The sequence below is a fragment of the Typha latifolia genome, chromosome 11 (assembly GCF_019914945.1).
Source record: "Typha latifolia isolate L0001 chromosome 11, TyphaL0001v2, whole genome shotgun sequence".
In the NCBI taxonomy this organism is placed as follows: Eukaryota; Viridiplantae; Streptophyta; class Magnoliopsida; order Poales; family Typhaceae; genus Typha; species Typha latifolia.
In genome coordinates this window covers 7,368,166-7,383,091 of record NC_133096.1, presented here as the reverse complement: position 1 = coordinate 7,383,091, position 14,926 = coordinate 7,368,166, and the positions used below count along the sequence as shown (strand labels likewise).

General features: G+C 36.4%; 2 protein-coding genes across 3 annotated transcripts; one reads left to right on the top strand and one right to left on the bottom strand.

Annotated features, from left to right (window-relative positions):
- The first annotated feature begins 8,438 nt into the window (after window positions 1-8,438).
- LOC140797951 (uncharacterized) lies at window positions 8,439-9,092 on the top strand. The gene has a single exon (XM_073151661.1). It carries the CDS (start codon window positions 8,511-8,513, stop codon window positions 8,937-8,939), a length of 429 nt encoding a protein of 142 aa, XP_073007762.1. The 5' UTR covers window positions 8,439-8,510; the 3' UTR covers window positions 8,940-9,092.
- Window positions 9,093-12,339: 3,247 nt separating this feature from the next.
- On the bottom strand, window positions 12,340-13,347 carry LOC140798129 (putative phytosulfokines 6). Of its 2 annotated transcripts, none has more exons than XM_073151877.1 (3): window positions 13,002-13,347; window positions 12,857-12,915; window positions 12,340-12,762 (listed from the first exon to the last, which is right to left on the bottom strand). In XM_073151877.1, exons 1-3 carry the CDS (start codon window positions 13,099-13,101, stop codon window positions 12,652-12,654), a joined length of 270 nt encoding a protein of 89 aa, XP_073007978.1. In that variant the 5' UTR covers window positions 13,102-13,347; the 3' UTR covers window positions 12,340-12,651. The 2 variants fall into 2 exon arrangements, with proteins under 2 accessions (XP_073007978.1, XP_073007979.1); XM_073151878.1 differs by having other exon boundaries at window positions 12,857-12,909; window positions 13,002-13,191.
- Window positions 13,348-14,926: the final 1,579 nt, after the last annotated feature.

Here is a 14,926-nt window from a genome sequence, read left to right as displayed (position 1 = left end):
GCAGGTTGCTGTTAGTCTGAAGAGATATTGATTAAGGAATTGTGCAATAACAGTGCCTAGACTGTAGGTTTGGTCCTTAATCCTTTCTCAAACAAAAGGAAAGAAAAAGTAAACTGGAGTAGCAGGTGAAGACTATATAGTGGTGATTTACAAGAACAAATAATTCATTGAATTTATCACTGCTTCTGAGAGTTTTGAGTGGTGGGGTTGCTAAAGAACAGTAGGGTATCAGATCTTTGTGATTATTTCTTGATGCCATGAAGGATGCTTCTGAAAAAATTAGCTGGTCTACTGTTACCATTTGTTTTGTGTTTGGTGCTAACAGTGCCTAGAATGTGGTTCTCAATCGTTTCTCAAACGAAAAAAAGAAAAGAAAGGGTAAACTGGAGTAACAGGTGAAGACTATAGTGGCGATTTAGAAGAAATGCAAATGATTAGTTGAATTTATTATTGTTTCTGTGAGTTTGAGTGGTGGAGCTGCAAAAGAACAGGTGGGGGATAACTAGAACTCAAGTTCCAAATGAATCATGAACCATTTTTAAGAGTTGTGGAACTCTGGACCAGTCAATAGGAATCAACAAATGTCTTCAATTTAAGAATTGGAATTCTACTTTTAGAAATGACCGAATTTAAAATTCATATTACCGTCCAAATTAAAAGGAAATTATTAGTTTCACAAGGCTAAATTATGCTTTTGCCTTAAACTAGGAGCCATGATTCACACTTTCATGTTAAGTTTCATCGGATGAATTGGCTCAGACCAAGAGTGTGTAAAATATAATTTATCCTAAAAAATAACATATACAAATATTTTTTAGTTAAATATATTTTAGCCTCCTATTCTTTGGACCAAAATCACACTTTACTCTTAGAACTTTATTTTGTATCGTTATACCTTCTACACTTTTGATCAAGTCATAACTATCATTTTTTTTCATCTAAAGTTAGCAGAATTCATGCCATAATGATTTAAAAAATATTTACTAGTTTGCAAAAAAAAATCACTTTATGTTGCATCACTAAGCCATTATAAACTCTCCCTGAATACATAGTATATACATATGATATTGTCATTTACATTTGAATTTAGTCAAAACGGCAGAGTTGCATAATGATATATATTTTATATATAAACAAAGTTTATGGGATGTTACCTTAACTGCTTAACAATTGTTTAGAGCAGTCGAAGTCTGGAGACCAGATCAGTCAATATGAATCAATCAATTGTCTAACTACTACTTACGTTCAACGCAGTTGCACTCCAAATATAGACATGCATAAATGCATTCAATTTCATAACTGGTAGTCTTCCCTTAGAATTGACTAAATTCAATTGTGGAGTGTGACACACACACACACACACACACACACACACACACAGAGAGAGAGAGACAGAGAAGAATATATATGTTTTTAATACACACGCAACTCACCAAAAACGACGCCTAAGCTTAAGTGGGAACAATACGTACCAGACGAGAGTAGCTGGAGACTAAAACGAAAGAGAAGACCAAATTCATATCGATCGGTCTCCAGATAAAAGGGAAATTATTAGTTTCACAGGGCTTAGTGATGTTTTTGACCTTAAACTATGAACCATGTTTCAAACTTCCACATTACATTTTTGGAGAATGAAAGCATTAAGGTATATCTATATTTTACCTCCACATAGGTAAATTAACTTTATATTGTTTTATTTATATTACTTTACTCTTTTATGGTTATATCTAAATTTAAAATATTACTCTCTTTTTTCATCGTAGAGAAGAGATATAGATTTCTCACATCTTTCCTTAGTCTACATATGCGCAAGGAGGATACTCGGTTAAAGATAGTAGTGGGTACTATCATTTTCAGAATTGACGACAACCTTTTGTAATCGATCCTATGGAGTTTAGATTTGAAAAGGGGTTTAAACCAAATATAGGTCGGCTTAGAAAGGCTAGTCCCCTAAATCATATTTAACCAAATATGTCAATGTTGACGATACTGATTATAGACAAACTTGTAAAGGATTTGATAAGTTTTTTGAAGCATCTAAAATATATAATATCGATCAATTTCAAATAACAAAGATATGATAAAATATATGGAACATATGTATATTTTTATTAAAAGTTGATTAGTGAAACTAATTATATATTCAGTTTAAATAATTAAATTATATAATAAAAGATACTGAGCTTCATCTTTAAAGGTCAGCTCGACTCTAAATCCATGAGCTGGCGATGGTAGCGGACTCCAAATATATAGATTTGCAGTATTAGAAAAAGCCTAATACATGAGAATTATTAGAGCATCTCCAACGGAATGCTCTATATTTGCTCCAAATATATAGCTAAGAGCTCGGTGCACTCTAATGCACCAGGCTCTATATTTATTTTTAAAAAGTAATATAATATGTATATTTATATTATTTATTTTAAATTATTTAATAGATCCTTTTAGCATTATTATTTTTAATAAAAAAATATGATTAGAAAACTCTCATTGAAATCTTTAAAATAAGACTAATATTCAATAGTTTCAGAAGTAATTTTAAATTACTAATTTTTTAATTAAACATATTGAAATTACATCACACGAAATAAACATTAAAATAAGCATTACACGTTATTACTAAAAATATTAAAATTGCATTACATAAAATAAGCGTAAATTAATGTTTAATAATATAAATAATAAATATTTAATAGTCTAATAAGTCATCTTCATAATCATCGGTTTCATAGCCACCTCATCTTCCTTGACTGTATCCATCTTCTCTATATTAATCTTTTGACAAACCTCCTCTTCTTTGACTGTATACACCTCCTCTATATTAATCTTTTGACAAACCTCCTCTTCTTTGACAAATGCATTAGAATAGAGGGATATATTTTTTAATATAATTTTTATTTAATGTATTTCATGTTTGATGTATTTCATATTTGACTTGTCTTTTATGTCTAATGTATTTCATGTTTGATGTATTTTATGTTTGACGTATTTTATATTTTATGTATTTTAATATTTAGTATTTATATTGAAAATTAATTTTGATTCATTATCTGAAAAAATTTAAGGACACGTCAATTTTAAATTAAAAAATAATTATTATATAATTTTAAAATTTTAAATTTAAATTAACTTAAAAATAATTTAATATTAGACTTATTTTAAATATCTCGATGAGACATTTCTAACGGTAATATTTTTGTTAAAAACCAATTAATAAAACTAATTATATACTCAATTTAATTAATTAGATTATTTAATAAAAAATAAAGATGAAATTAAAATTATTGGATTAAATATATATATAAGGCAAAGTTAAAATTTTAAAAGTCTAAAATTAAATAGAGTCCCTCAAATTTGGAGCCTAGAAAGATTAAAATCAAACGAAAAGTTATTAAACCCTAGAGATAGTGCGACAGACACTTTAAACAAATTCCTATAACTTAGGTAGTAAAATACACATTACAACAAATAAAGCCTAATATTAAGCTTAACGGGTACTAAAAATTATCAAATATCCGACCCTAACGTGACCTCCCCTAACCCTAGCACGCACAGCCCGTAGTATATTTGACTCTGCCGATGCCCTCGAACTAACATGAAAGAGGCAAAAAGCTCAACCACCCTTCTACCTCCCTCCTCTCCTCTCTTCTCCTCTAAGTGAACGTAAGATCTGAGGAAGAAAGAGAGGCCGTGCTCAAGCTCCTAACTCTTGTTGGGGACTCCGTTGGCATCTCTCTCAATCAAGCCAAGAGGAGGGAGAGAGAGAACAAAAATAATCTCCAACTAACTAAAGCCGCTCTTCTTTATTATTATTATTACTTTGACAGTAAGTGCAGTTCTGTCCGTCTAGTCTCACACGTAATAGACATCTGAATCTTTTCCTGGGACTTTTTGTGTTGTGTTTTGTTTTGTTTTTTTGTAGCTGGGCCAGGCCGCCACCACACAGATCGTTCATTTCTCTTTCCCTGCTTCCTAACACGAGAAATTTAGAATAAGAAAAGATCCCAGTTTTGTTTGTTAGTGGACCATCTGCACCTCTCTCAGACGGATGCAAACACTCAAACAACTTACAAGTCCATGTCGTCTTCAACCCTTTCCTGACGCGGAACTGCTGGTGTATCTGCACGACGTACTACTTATTCTCCATTACCCTTAGAACATCGTGATGGGTCCCTTTAGAGTACAGTAGAGTAGATTATACTTTTCGTCCACTGAATTATTCCACTCTTTCAGATCTTAAATAATCTCAGCTCTACACCGATGAATTATTACTGTTTTCCATTTATATTTGTAAAACTTTGAACCAAATTTGTTTTCTACATTAGAAGTTCATTTAGTTCTTTTTTTCCTGTATCATAATATTAGCTGACCGCAGTTAGGTTTAATTGTGATTAATTAGATTTGACTGCAGTTGTGGTATTTGTAAATTTTAGAGTGGTAATTAGATAAAAGTATTATTACAGTGGTAATGGTGTGATGTGATAGTATACACTGTTACATTTCTTAAAATAAAAAGACATAAGACAGTAATTTAAAAAAAAATAAAAGGAAAATATAACTGGAGCCTAAGATTAAAAGGACATAACCATACATCTTTCAAACACACAGGTCCATATCTCCATAAGAAAATGAGGATCGGCATTTAACCCGTGAGCTTACGCATGATAATGGGCTCCAATCTTACCTAGCATATGTACTGTGGTAACATCATTACATCTAAGTTTTCAAAAGAGATGATTGAAAATAAACAACAACAAAAAAAAAGAAGAAGAAGAAAAGTTGTCTCATCAAAAGAGAATAATAAAAACAGTGAAATTATCCAATAAGAAAGACTGACAGAATGGGGGGCCCCACCGAGAGTAACTATTGGACTCATGTTTTTTCATCTTTTCGCCTTTAAGGCTTTAGCGTACATCCAATTTACACACTCTCAGCGAAAGAGTGAAAACGAGGCAGACTAGCCCCTACCATTATGCCACGTGTCGGCGGCTGACACTTGGGGACCCCCCTCCTCCCCCAAATCCCATCCTTTCCTCATGCCTTCCGAACCTAAAACGTGTCCCTTTTCCTTCGCCTGGAAATAATCACGTTGCCAAATTTGCACCCGATTGGGCTGATCACAGTTCACACAGCCCCACCAGCTCGCTTGCGGCTCGCGTGGGTTTCGACGGGCTCGACTTTATACTCTCCGCTGAGCTTAATTAAATACTCTTCCATTTCCCGGTCTCACCTCTTTCAATTCAAACCTCCTCCTCATTCCAACGGCTCACTCCTCTCCTCTCCTCTCTCTTCTCGCTTCTCAGCTTAATTAGCTCACAATTCGTAATCCAACCAACATCCGAACGAAATGGACCTCCAGGACTCGGCCTCCTCGTCCTCCTCGTCCTCCTCGTCCTCCTCCTCCTCCTCTAACTCTTCCTCGGCCGACGAGCTCCTTCCGCCCTCGTCTTGCTCTTCTTCTCGCCCGCCCGCCCCGTCCCCGTCCACGTCCCCGTCCCCGAAGCGGAAGGCGGGGCGGAAGAAGTTCCGCGAGACGCGGCACCCCGTGTACCACGGGGTGCGGGCCCGGAACGGGGGGCGCCGGTGGGTGTGCGAGGTGCGCGAGCCGCACAAGAAGACGCGCATCTGGCTCGGGACGTACCCGACCCCCGAGATGGCGGCTCGCGCACACGACGTGGCGGCGATCGCCCTCCGGGGCAAGTCGGCGCCGCTCAATTTCCCTGACTCCGCGCACGTTCTGCCGCGGCCAATCTCTACATCTCCAGAAAATATCCGGTACACCGCCGCTAGGGCCGCGGAGATGTACCGGCCTTCTGAACCGTCATCATCATCATCATCACTACCGCTGCCACCACCACCACCACAACCACTACCACTACCTTCAGTATCACCACCGCCACCGCCGCCGCCCGTGTTTGTTGATGAGGAGGCGATCTTTAACATGTACGGGTTGATACAAGACATGGCAGTGGGATTGTTATTGACTCCGCCGGCTATGGTAAAAGGTGTAGACTGGGATACCGGCGACTCCCATGTAGACTGGAAGCTATGGAGTAGTGATTAATTAGGTGATGGATTTAGTTGCTGTGATATGTTTAGTTCTGCTAATTGTAGGATTAGTTGGTAAATTAAATCGAGATTAAGTAGGTCAAAAAATATTCTCCATCCCCCGTGCCCTGCTCCTGAGTAGGTGGCAGAATTGGTCGTAGGAGGAAAAGTTTTCTTTTGGCATTTTCTTTTTTCTTTTTTCTGATTACTCTTTTGGGTGATGACAGAGGGGCAAATTGGTCCATGTAAGTTCTGTAATATATCATGGTTCACGTTCTTGGATTATATACATATTGAGCTGTAAACTATTCCAAAAGAAATAATTTAGGAACAGATGTCTGTCTGGAGTGGAATTCTATTGGTGAACCTACTGTCACCAACCTTATCAAGTGTGAATCATGCTGGAATTATTGAGAATAAAATATTACGAGGTTAATTAAAAAAAATAAGTTAAATATATTTTACCTCACATACTCATACATAAACTCCATGTATAATTTTTTTAGAAAATTAGTCTTTATAATTCTACCTAAATTGCCCGAATTATATTTATTAGATAAACTTATCGAAAAGAATTGGTAGTTGTAATATTTATTATATTTTAAATAAAATTTTGGCGGATGAAAATTTTAATAGTTTTACTGGTCATAAGTACTGAGATTAATTTAGTATAAAATGCATAAGTATATAGGCTAAAAAAATTTCATTCATTTTTTTTTTTTGCACATTATTAACTAAAATAAGACCAAAATGGTACTCATAACATTTAATTTGATCATGCAGCAGCTATGTAATATCTTTTTACCAATGGACAACTAATAGAAAGGGCGTCTAAGAAATTTTAAATGATTGAATGAGTCAAAGTGCAACAAGGAATAAAGAAGAAGATGTGTGTAATAAAAGATAATAGTTGATGAAGTCTAAGTATAATAAATCTAAAATTTTAAACAAATCATTTGCTGATTAAAAAAACAGAAGAAAAGGTAGGAACTAGGCAGCAATTCATCCACATCTTTTATTGTGGACCATGTAGCTAAACAGTATGAACACTCAAAAGGACAATCATGTTTACACTAATTAAATACCACCATTACTAATGGCTAAGTATCCTCCTCCTTCGTGACATTGGTACTTCCTAGGCTACCATGGCAAATATCCTTCCTTAGTGACAGTTAGTATGCTTAGACATGATCATCTAGCCCGTTACTGCCCGTCGATCCGTGAGAGATCGAGCTAGCCGGTCGGACCCGGCCCAACCCACCAATCACTCGACCCAACCTATATTTTAGCTATTTTTAGATTTTTTTCAACTATTAGCTTTTTTTAAAAAAAAATATTTATATTCCTCCATTAAAAAAATTTAAAAAAATTAAATTTTTTTAAAGGTGTGCTTAAAATAATGCAAAACGGTATAATACTAAAATATTTTTTTACTGTAGCAACGGTAAATTACTATAGCAGAACGGGCAAAGCACTGTAGCAAACGGGCGGGCCACTGTAGCAGAACAGGCGGGCTTTCGAACCGAGTCAAGCAGGCAAAAGGTTGGCCCGTGTCGCCCATGGGTAGTTCGGGCTCTGGCCGGGCCGGGCCTAAACCAGGTCCGGGCCGGGTCGGGCCGAGCACGAGCGGGCTGGGCCATTTGATCATGTCTAAGTATGCTCCACTGTTTTTTTAAAAGTACAAATTGATTATCTTTAGTATTGTTTTTTTTTCAAATTACTAATGTTTTTATCATGACATTAGTACTGTTTTTTAAGCCGAAGTCATGACAATTTTCAAACCAAACCCATCTTTAGATTAAAAATCTAATAATATAAATATATTTATATATAATATTAATAAAAATAATTGAGCCAGCAAGTCATCTTTAGACTTGATTCAAAATTTTACTATATTAGTCCATTATTGATGATGCAATTCTCGGACCAGATTTGAGTCATAGCATCATCAGTTTAGCTACGATCGCACCGAGTTCTCACTTCTCTCAACCCTAAAGATATAAAAGAATAAAGCAACTATCCATTTTAATACACTGATAGTTTACTTTAACTAATTGCTCCACCTTGAACTATAATTATTTAACTCCATAAATGAAGTTACTAGTCTTCTAACCCTAATCCGCATTAACCAAATATAACGAAAATACTTTATTTGAGAAAAACGTTCTTGAAGTTTATTTTTTTTCTAACTATATTTAAGGCAAAGTTATTTTAAAAGTTTAAGGGAAAATTTAAGGAAATGTTATAAAATCCGCAAAGATTAGGGTATTAATCATAAAATTTCTAACACGTAGGGTCCTAAATCCAAAATGACATTGGTCCGGGTCGGACGCGGATCTAATCCCTCTTGGATCCGCACATTTGGGTGCAGTACGAGACTACGTGGCCCTGAATTTCAGGTAGCAACCATCGTCGTCACCAATCCACTCCTCTTCCATCTCGCTCGAGCTCGAAACCCTGCAATGGCTACAGGGGCAATCTCGGCAGCTCTTTCCTTACACACCTCTCCAATTTCCAACCCTCTCCCCGTAATTTTCTATAATTCCAGATTGCCCTCTTCCCTTTCCCTTACTACCCCCATCCGAAACCCTAGGTCTGGAAGAAGTTTCGCGGTATTCGCAGCGAGCAATCGGCTTAAGCGAGAAGACAATGGCGACAATGGACGAGACTTGAAGGAGGATCAAAAGACGCCGTTCGAGTTCAGGTGGCGAGATCTCCTTAATCCGGATCCCGAGAACTTGGTGGCCGTTGGATTGACGGGCCTCCTCACGTGGGCGAGCGTCCAAGTCCTCTTCCAGCTCTTCGTTATCTCTACCGCCATCCTCCTCGCTGCTCTCAAGTACTCCTTCGTTGCCGCTCTCCTGCTCTTTATAGTGATTACCCTTTTGTAAACTCGGTAGCAACTTTCGATTTTGATAGTCGCTGGATTCATTTCCCATCTTGTGATTGATGGGTGTTTCTTGAATTGTTGTTGGATATGTAAATATATGATGTATCCTTTTAAAACCTTTTACTCTCTCTTAATGATAACCAGATTAGTGTAATGATGGCTATTGGTTCATCTGGAAAGGTCTTGATAGTTATCGGATGCATGAAATCTACTGAGAGAGAATCAAGGAATTTAATTTAGGAAACACGTGTTAGTAGTAAGAAATGGTTTTGCAACAGTGGTGATTATATTGCTGAAGATATCAAATGTTTACAACAAAATTTCTAATAATTCTGTTGTTAGTTTAGTTTGTCATGTGGAAGCTAGCTAGCGCCCTAGATGAAGATCTTTGGAGCTGTTCTTTCTCTTGAAGTCAACACGAATTGTTCTAATTGAATAATTTAGTCCTCCAGGAGACCAGGAAATTTATATATGTTCTATATTCTGTGTCTCATTCTCCCTGGATGTATTTCAAAAGCATCTACATGTTCATTAGATACACTGCGATCACAAAGGGGTAAATGTTGTTTTTTATCTAGATGTTTGAAGAATCATGCACTATCTTCAGCTTGTGTCAATGTACGAGATGTTTACTTTCAATTGAAAATGGAAACCCCATGGTCATGCAATTGTGATGATCAGAGATTAGCTTAAAAGAAGGTAGGTATAATGAGTTTTGATGTATCAGATTGCATCTGCACAGAAATGAGATCTTTTGGCATACATACAGATATTTGTAAGTTCAACAAATGCATCAGTGATTACCTTCACTCAACGTTGGGCGATCCAGTCTCTGGATCTGAGGATTTGTAGAACACTGTAAGCTTTGATGGCTCCTTATTTTATTTATAGCAATTGCTGATGGTGCCTGGTTCATTGGTGATTTTAATCTCTAGCTACATGCTTTATAACATTGGCCATCTGATGATGTGAGGGGTTTGGGCAATTCCAATCGAAGTAATGTAGTATAACCAATTCATTTAATACCTTATCTAAATCAATGTACATTCATCAAGGTTTGTAGGTTTAGTGAGCAACTACATTTGTTTAACAGGACAGATAAAACTAACATTGTACCTTTTCTCAGTGGTAGGAATCTTCAAGATCTAAAATAAGCAGCTGGAGAATGTTTTTGTTATCACTAGGACTGCTAATTTCTGGTTCCTTCTTTTCTAATGGAGCAATGCTTGGGTAAGACTAGAATGGTGTGCAGCAGCATGCATCCAAGCTGTATAGGTGCTCTTTGTATAATGAGCTTGTTTGGATTACTTTTGTGTACAGTTCTTAATATAGGTGTATGTGGTTCAGTATTATGTCGCTGGTTTTAAGACTACCCGACATGCGTGTTGCACAGAAATATTTATGCTTGGAAAGCCCTCAATTGTCTATTCAGTGAGCTTCTGTTGCTTAATTTATGGCCTGATAATATTGATTTCTCTAGTTTTTTTGGGGGGTAAAATTTGTCTAGTTCTGTTTTAACATATTTGAATTCTTAAGCTTTTTTTGTGGCATTCATGGCCTGATAATACTGTTTTCAAATTGAACTATCAGAATTTTGTATTTTTGGTGAATTCAGTGTTTGATAATTATCTTAAGATTCATACAAATTTCTTAAGTTACCATTTTCTTTCCTAAATTCACTTATTTTGTAGCTACATACTACTTGAAGTAAATCTCGTTCCCAAGTATCAGAGCCTATGTCCAACTAGTGTAGATTTCATGATCAGTCATAAGTAAATTCTGTGTAATTTTACGTGCATGACAGATCTTGTGAGGCTAGATTATTTGTCATGCTTTTTTACTACAAGAATTCTTAATTTCACATTAGACATGCATTGGTCATTGCTAAAATAACTAAATACTTAAAATTTTCTGATTCATAATAATCAGATCATAGTGATTCGTTCTAATACCCAAACATTTCTTTCTGGAAATTGGAAACACATTTTATTCCATTGCCATAAACCCAATTTTCTTCCCTATTGAGTTCTAGTTTTAAGAGAAGGTGCAAACAATATCTGGTATGATTTCTTTTGCAGCTTTCTTTTCTCCAGTTGTTATTCTAGAAAACATAGGTTTTTGATCTTCAAAAGATCTAGAACTTCATTGACACCAAAGTTCAGTGCTAATTCTTGCTTTGGGATGATATATACTTTTTGTTCTTCTCTGAGTGTACTGCTCTGTATTCCTCCTTTTGTGCTGCTCTTTCAGTATCAACTACCAAGCTTATTTCTGTCATCAAACAATAGTGTCTATCATTTATTGTTTATTGTCTTCTTCACTTGTTCAGTGAAACTTCCTTAAAACAACTCTACTGCCACTAGGAGATGTTTCTCTTGTGCATATTAATAATTTAAAGGTGCTGTGTCTCTGTCTCTAGTCTGTAGATGCTTTTTGCTGAGAAGAGGGTGGTGGAGCCATTTTCCTAGCTGACATTGTGTTGACCTTGCAAAGGTGGGGACCCACAAATGGCTGGTTCCATCATAGCTCCCTTATTATGAGCTCTTGCTAATAGTGTCAAACTGTCAATGGTTGGTGGCACATGCATATGATCAGGAATCTGCATCCTTGAAGCAGGATGGACCACATTCTTCAGCTTCATCATCTTGGTTAGGTACTCTTTCCTTTCTTAAAAGTTGATCTTTTTCATTATATTGTAATAATAGTTTGCAAAAGCTTGAGTTATTATGGTTTGACCTGAATGTTTGCATATCGGGCCCTTTCATTTTAATCATTTATTCCATGTAGATCTCAATACTTTTACTTCTTTGCCAGAAAACCATGGTGACTTGTTCAGCTGTAGTAGGTTGGGTCGGGATGATGTTTGTAGATTTGACTCCACAAGAACTCCATTTCTTTATCTGGATTTGAAACCAGTCAGACTAGGTGAGACTCCCATAAAGTTGTGCAATTCTAGATCTATCTATAGAAGTGAGAACCTAACCACATCTTAATCCCCTACCAGGCTACCAGCCTTTAACACACCCACTTCATAGTACCCACAGGTAGCTCTGCCCCATTGAGGAAAGAAAGAAACCACTTTTCCTAGGAAAAGTTGATGGCATACCCACTTTGTGCAGTGGAGGAAGTGGAAGGGAAGGAGGGGAGACTTCATGGGATGGTTGTTGTCTTTTTCTTTTTCTTTTCTCTACACCCAAATCCCTTATCTCAGATACTACTTTCTCTTTAGGATTTGATAGCATCAGCCTTTCTGAGGACGGCCAGTTAAGAAGTTAGAAAGTTAAACAAAGGGATAAGTACGTAAAATATATTATGGGATAACCAGTGGCTTGAACTTTATAATTAGATGTTAAAATTTTCAAGCACTAGGATTTAAGCTGTAAAGAAAAGTCACGTAAAGATTAAAAGAAGCACAAGAACATGGATGAAATGATACATCCATGGTAAGGTGGTGGTGGTGATACTTCATATCATTTCATCACTATTTTGCAACAAGACCACGAATAATATACTCCATACTGAACCTATGCCAGCTAAAACTAGCTCTTTGCTTACTTTTATATGGCAAGAGTTTGCTGGGATTTACTCCAAACATTAGAAACTATATATATATATATATATATCTTTAAATCCTCTCAATGGTGTTAACTTTCTGTTCTCTTCTTCTTCTTTCTTCTTCTTCTTCTTCTTCTTTCTTCTTCTTCTTCTCCTTTCTAAGGCTTGCCATGGTTCTGCGTGTAGATGTAGTCCAGATGGGCCTCAGAGATCACCCTCCTCTTTGCACACTCCTCATCTCCATCTTCACACTCCTCCAAACCCATCAGCTGAAATGTAGAAAAGAAAAAAAGAAAAAGAAAAAGAAGAAAGATTAAACCTGAAACAAATCACAAAGAAGAAGTGAATATTTTTCACACTCACATTCCAAGTATCATCCACAGCTACTTTCCCTTCACGACCAACCTTCGCATCTTCTGTTCCTAAGATCAAGATAAAAGCTTTCGATGAGATGAGTGCTGATGAGATGTAGAACAAGAAAGAAGAGAGGCGAATTCTTCTTTATTACCTAGCTGCGGCGGCGCGAGTGAACGAGAAGCTCTTGCAGCGTGGAAGGCGAGGATGACGAGTAGGAAAAGTAGGGGAATAAAGAGAGTAGTATGCTTCATTTTTCTCCCTTGTCTTCTCCAGTAGCTTTGTAAAATATTAGGGGAGAGTCGAGAGAGAGGGGAAGGTAGAGGAGGATATAAATGCACGCGCACCTGGGCAGGAAGTCAGATAGAGATGAGGAACCCGAAGTAGGCTGATGGTTACCTACACGTCGGCTTCGTGGGTCCTACTCCCACTTCCTAGCACACATGTCTATGTCATCCAACACTCCCACCGACCACACTGTCACAGGGATGCCTAACGATCTGTGATTAGGGGGAGGGGAGTGTCAAGAAAGCTAAGCTCATTTTTACCTTAATTTAGGCTAAATATCCCTCGTGTCTCTTTAATAATAATAATAATAATAATAATAATGTGACACTATGTGACACTAAGACTCGTGAATTATCATAGTTTCTATAGGGTTTACACTATTGGTGGAAAAGATAACTTCTTAGGTTGATAAAGACTAATGAGAGGAAAACGAGAAAGGAAAGCTATGAACTTTACAATGTAGAGAGAAAGAAATGTAGCGGGAAAGGGAGAGGAAGAGAGATTAAAAATAGTTTCAGGGGTCTAAATATGATGCTTAATTTCAGAGGATATAAGGGAGAAGGGGGAGCCAAACTCAAGCTGAATTATATTGGCAATCTTAAAAAACTATGACTCGATATTTACTGTGTATTATGTCCAAAAAAAAAGAGTCTGTTAATGGAAGTGATGATGGGGGTGGAAGAGTTTGTGGCTGTCCTGTTTGATGCACAGAGTACTAATGCTAAGATATTTGTAGAAATTGTACTAGTGGAGAAGAATATAGTGTCTTGTTTTGTTTGGTTCTGGACATCAGTTGCACATAGCTTGCACTATATACATTATAAAAGTCAGCGATCTGGCAGTACCTAAAATGAAAGTGACTGACTTGTTATAAACCATGGAGGAATTAAATAAATTAAGATGAAACCCTGATTTGCATCAAGGGAGGTAAGAGATATATGCCCATGGAATGAATAACAAGTGATCAAAGGCCTCTTTAAGTTTAATAAATGATGCTTAGTTTTTTCAGGGAATTAAGTAAGTGATATTTTCTTCTTCTTTGTTGGTACTCGAATAATGAAAACAAGAACAAAAGAATCACTCACAGAGTGGAACAGATTTTTTTTGTTTTTTTTGTTTGAATGCCTATTGATTTTGATGTCTAATGTTTGACATATAAGTTTTTAACTCTACGTACTATATCTATACTATCTATCAAAATAACTACAAAAAGAAGCAGCACCTCTTTCTTCATTTGAATCTTGCTTTCTAGAGGCAGCTATCTATCCATCACATTGTGAAATTTGAGAGCATATATATAGTTTGCTGACTTAGAAGGCGTGAAGGATTTGAGTTTTATCTTTGCCAAGTGCTACAATTAGATCCCCTATTTCTTCTACTATTTGTTAATGCATTCCACGTGTATTCAACCAATCCAATAGCAACAGCTCTTTCATTCATTGTACACACTTGACGAGCTTAGTAGCTTAACAAGATATTATACTATTAATAGCTTTATATATGGAGATTAATTTTGGCTCTATCCAAATGATCATGGTAAAGTGGGATGAGCATATAAGGAAGATTCTCTTTACTTACATATAAAGATGCGATCGAGGATATAGAACAAGTAGATTGTCTTAGATACGTGTCATGGGTGAATGCTTATATTATTTGGTTTGATAAGGAGATGTCTATCCTCGTGGTTTGCTGCGTTGGGTCTGATGAAAATTGTGTCCTATTATATGCCCATTAAGACGCGTGTTAGAAAGAGGAACTTTGTATATAAGAAATAAATATTGGCATGCTAGA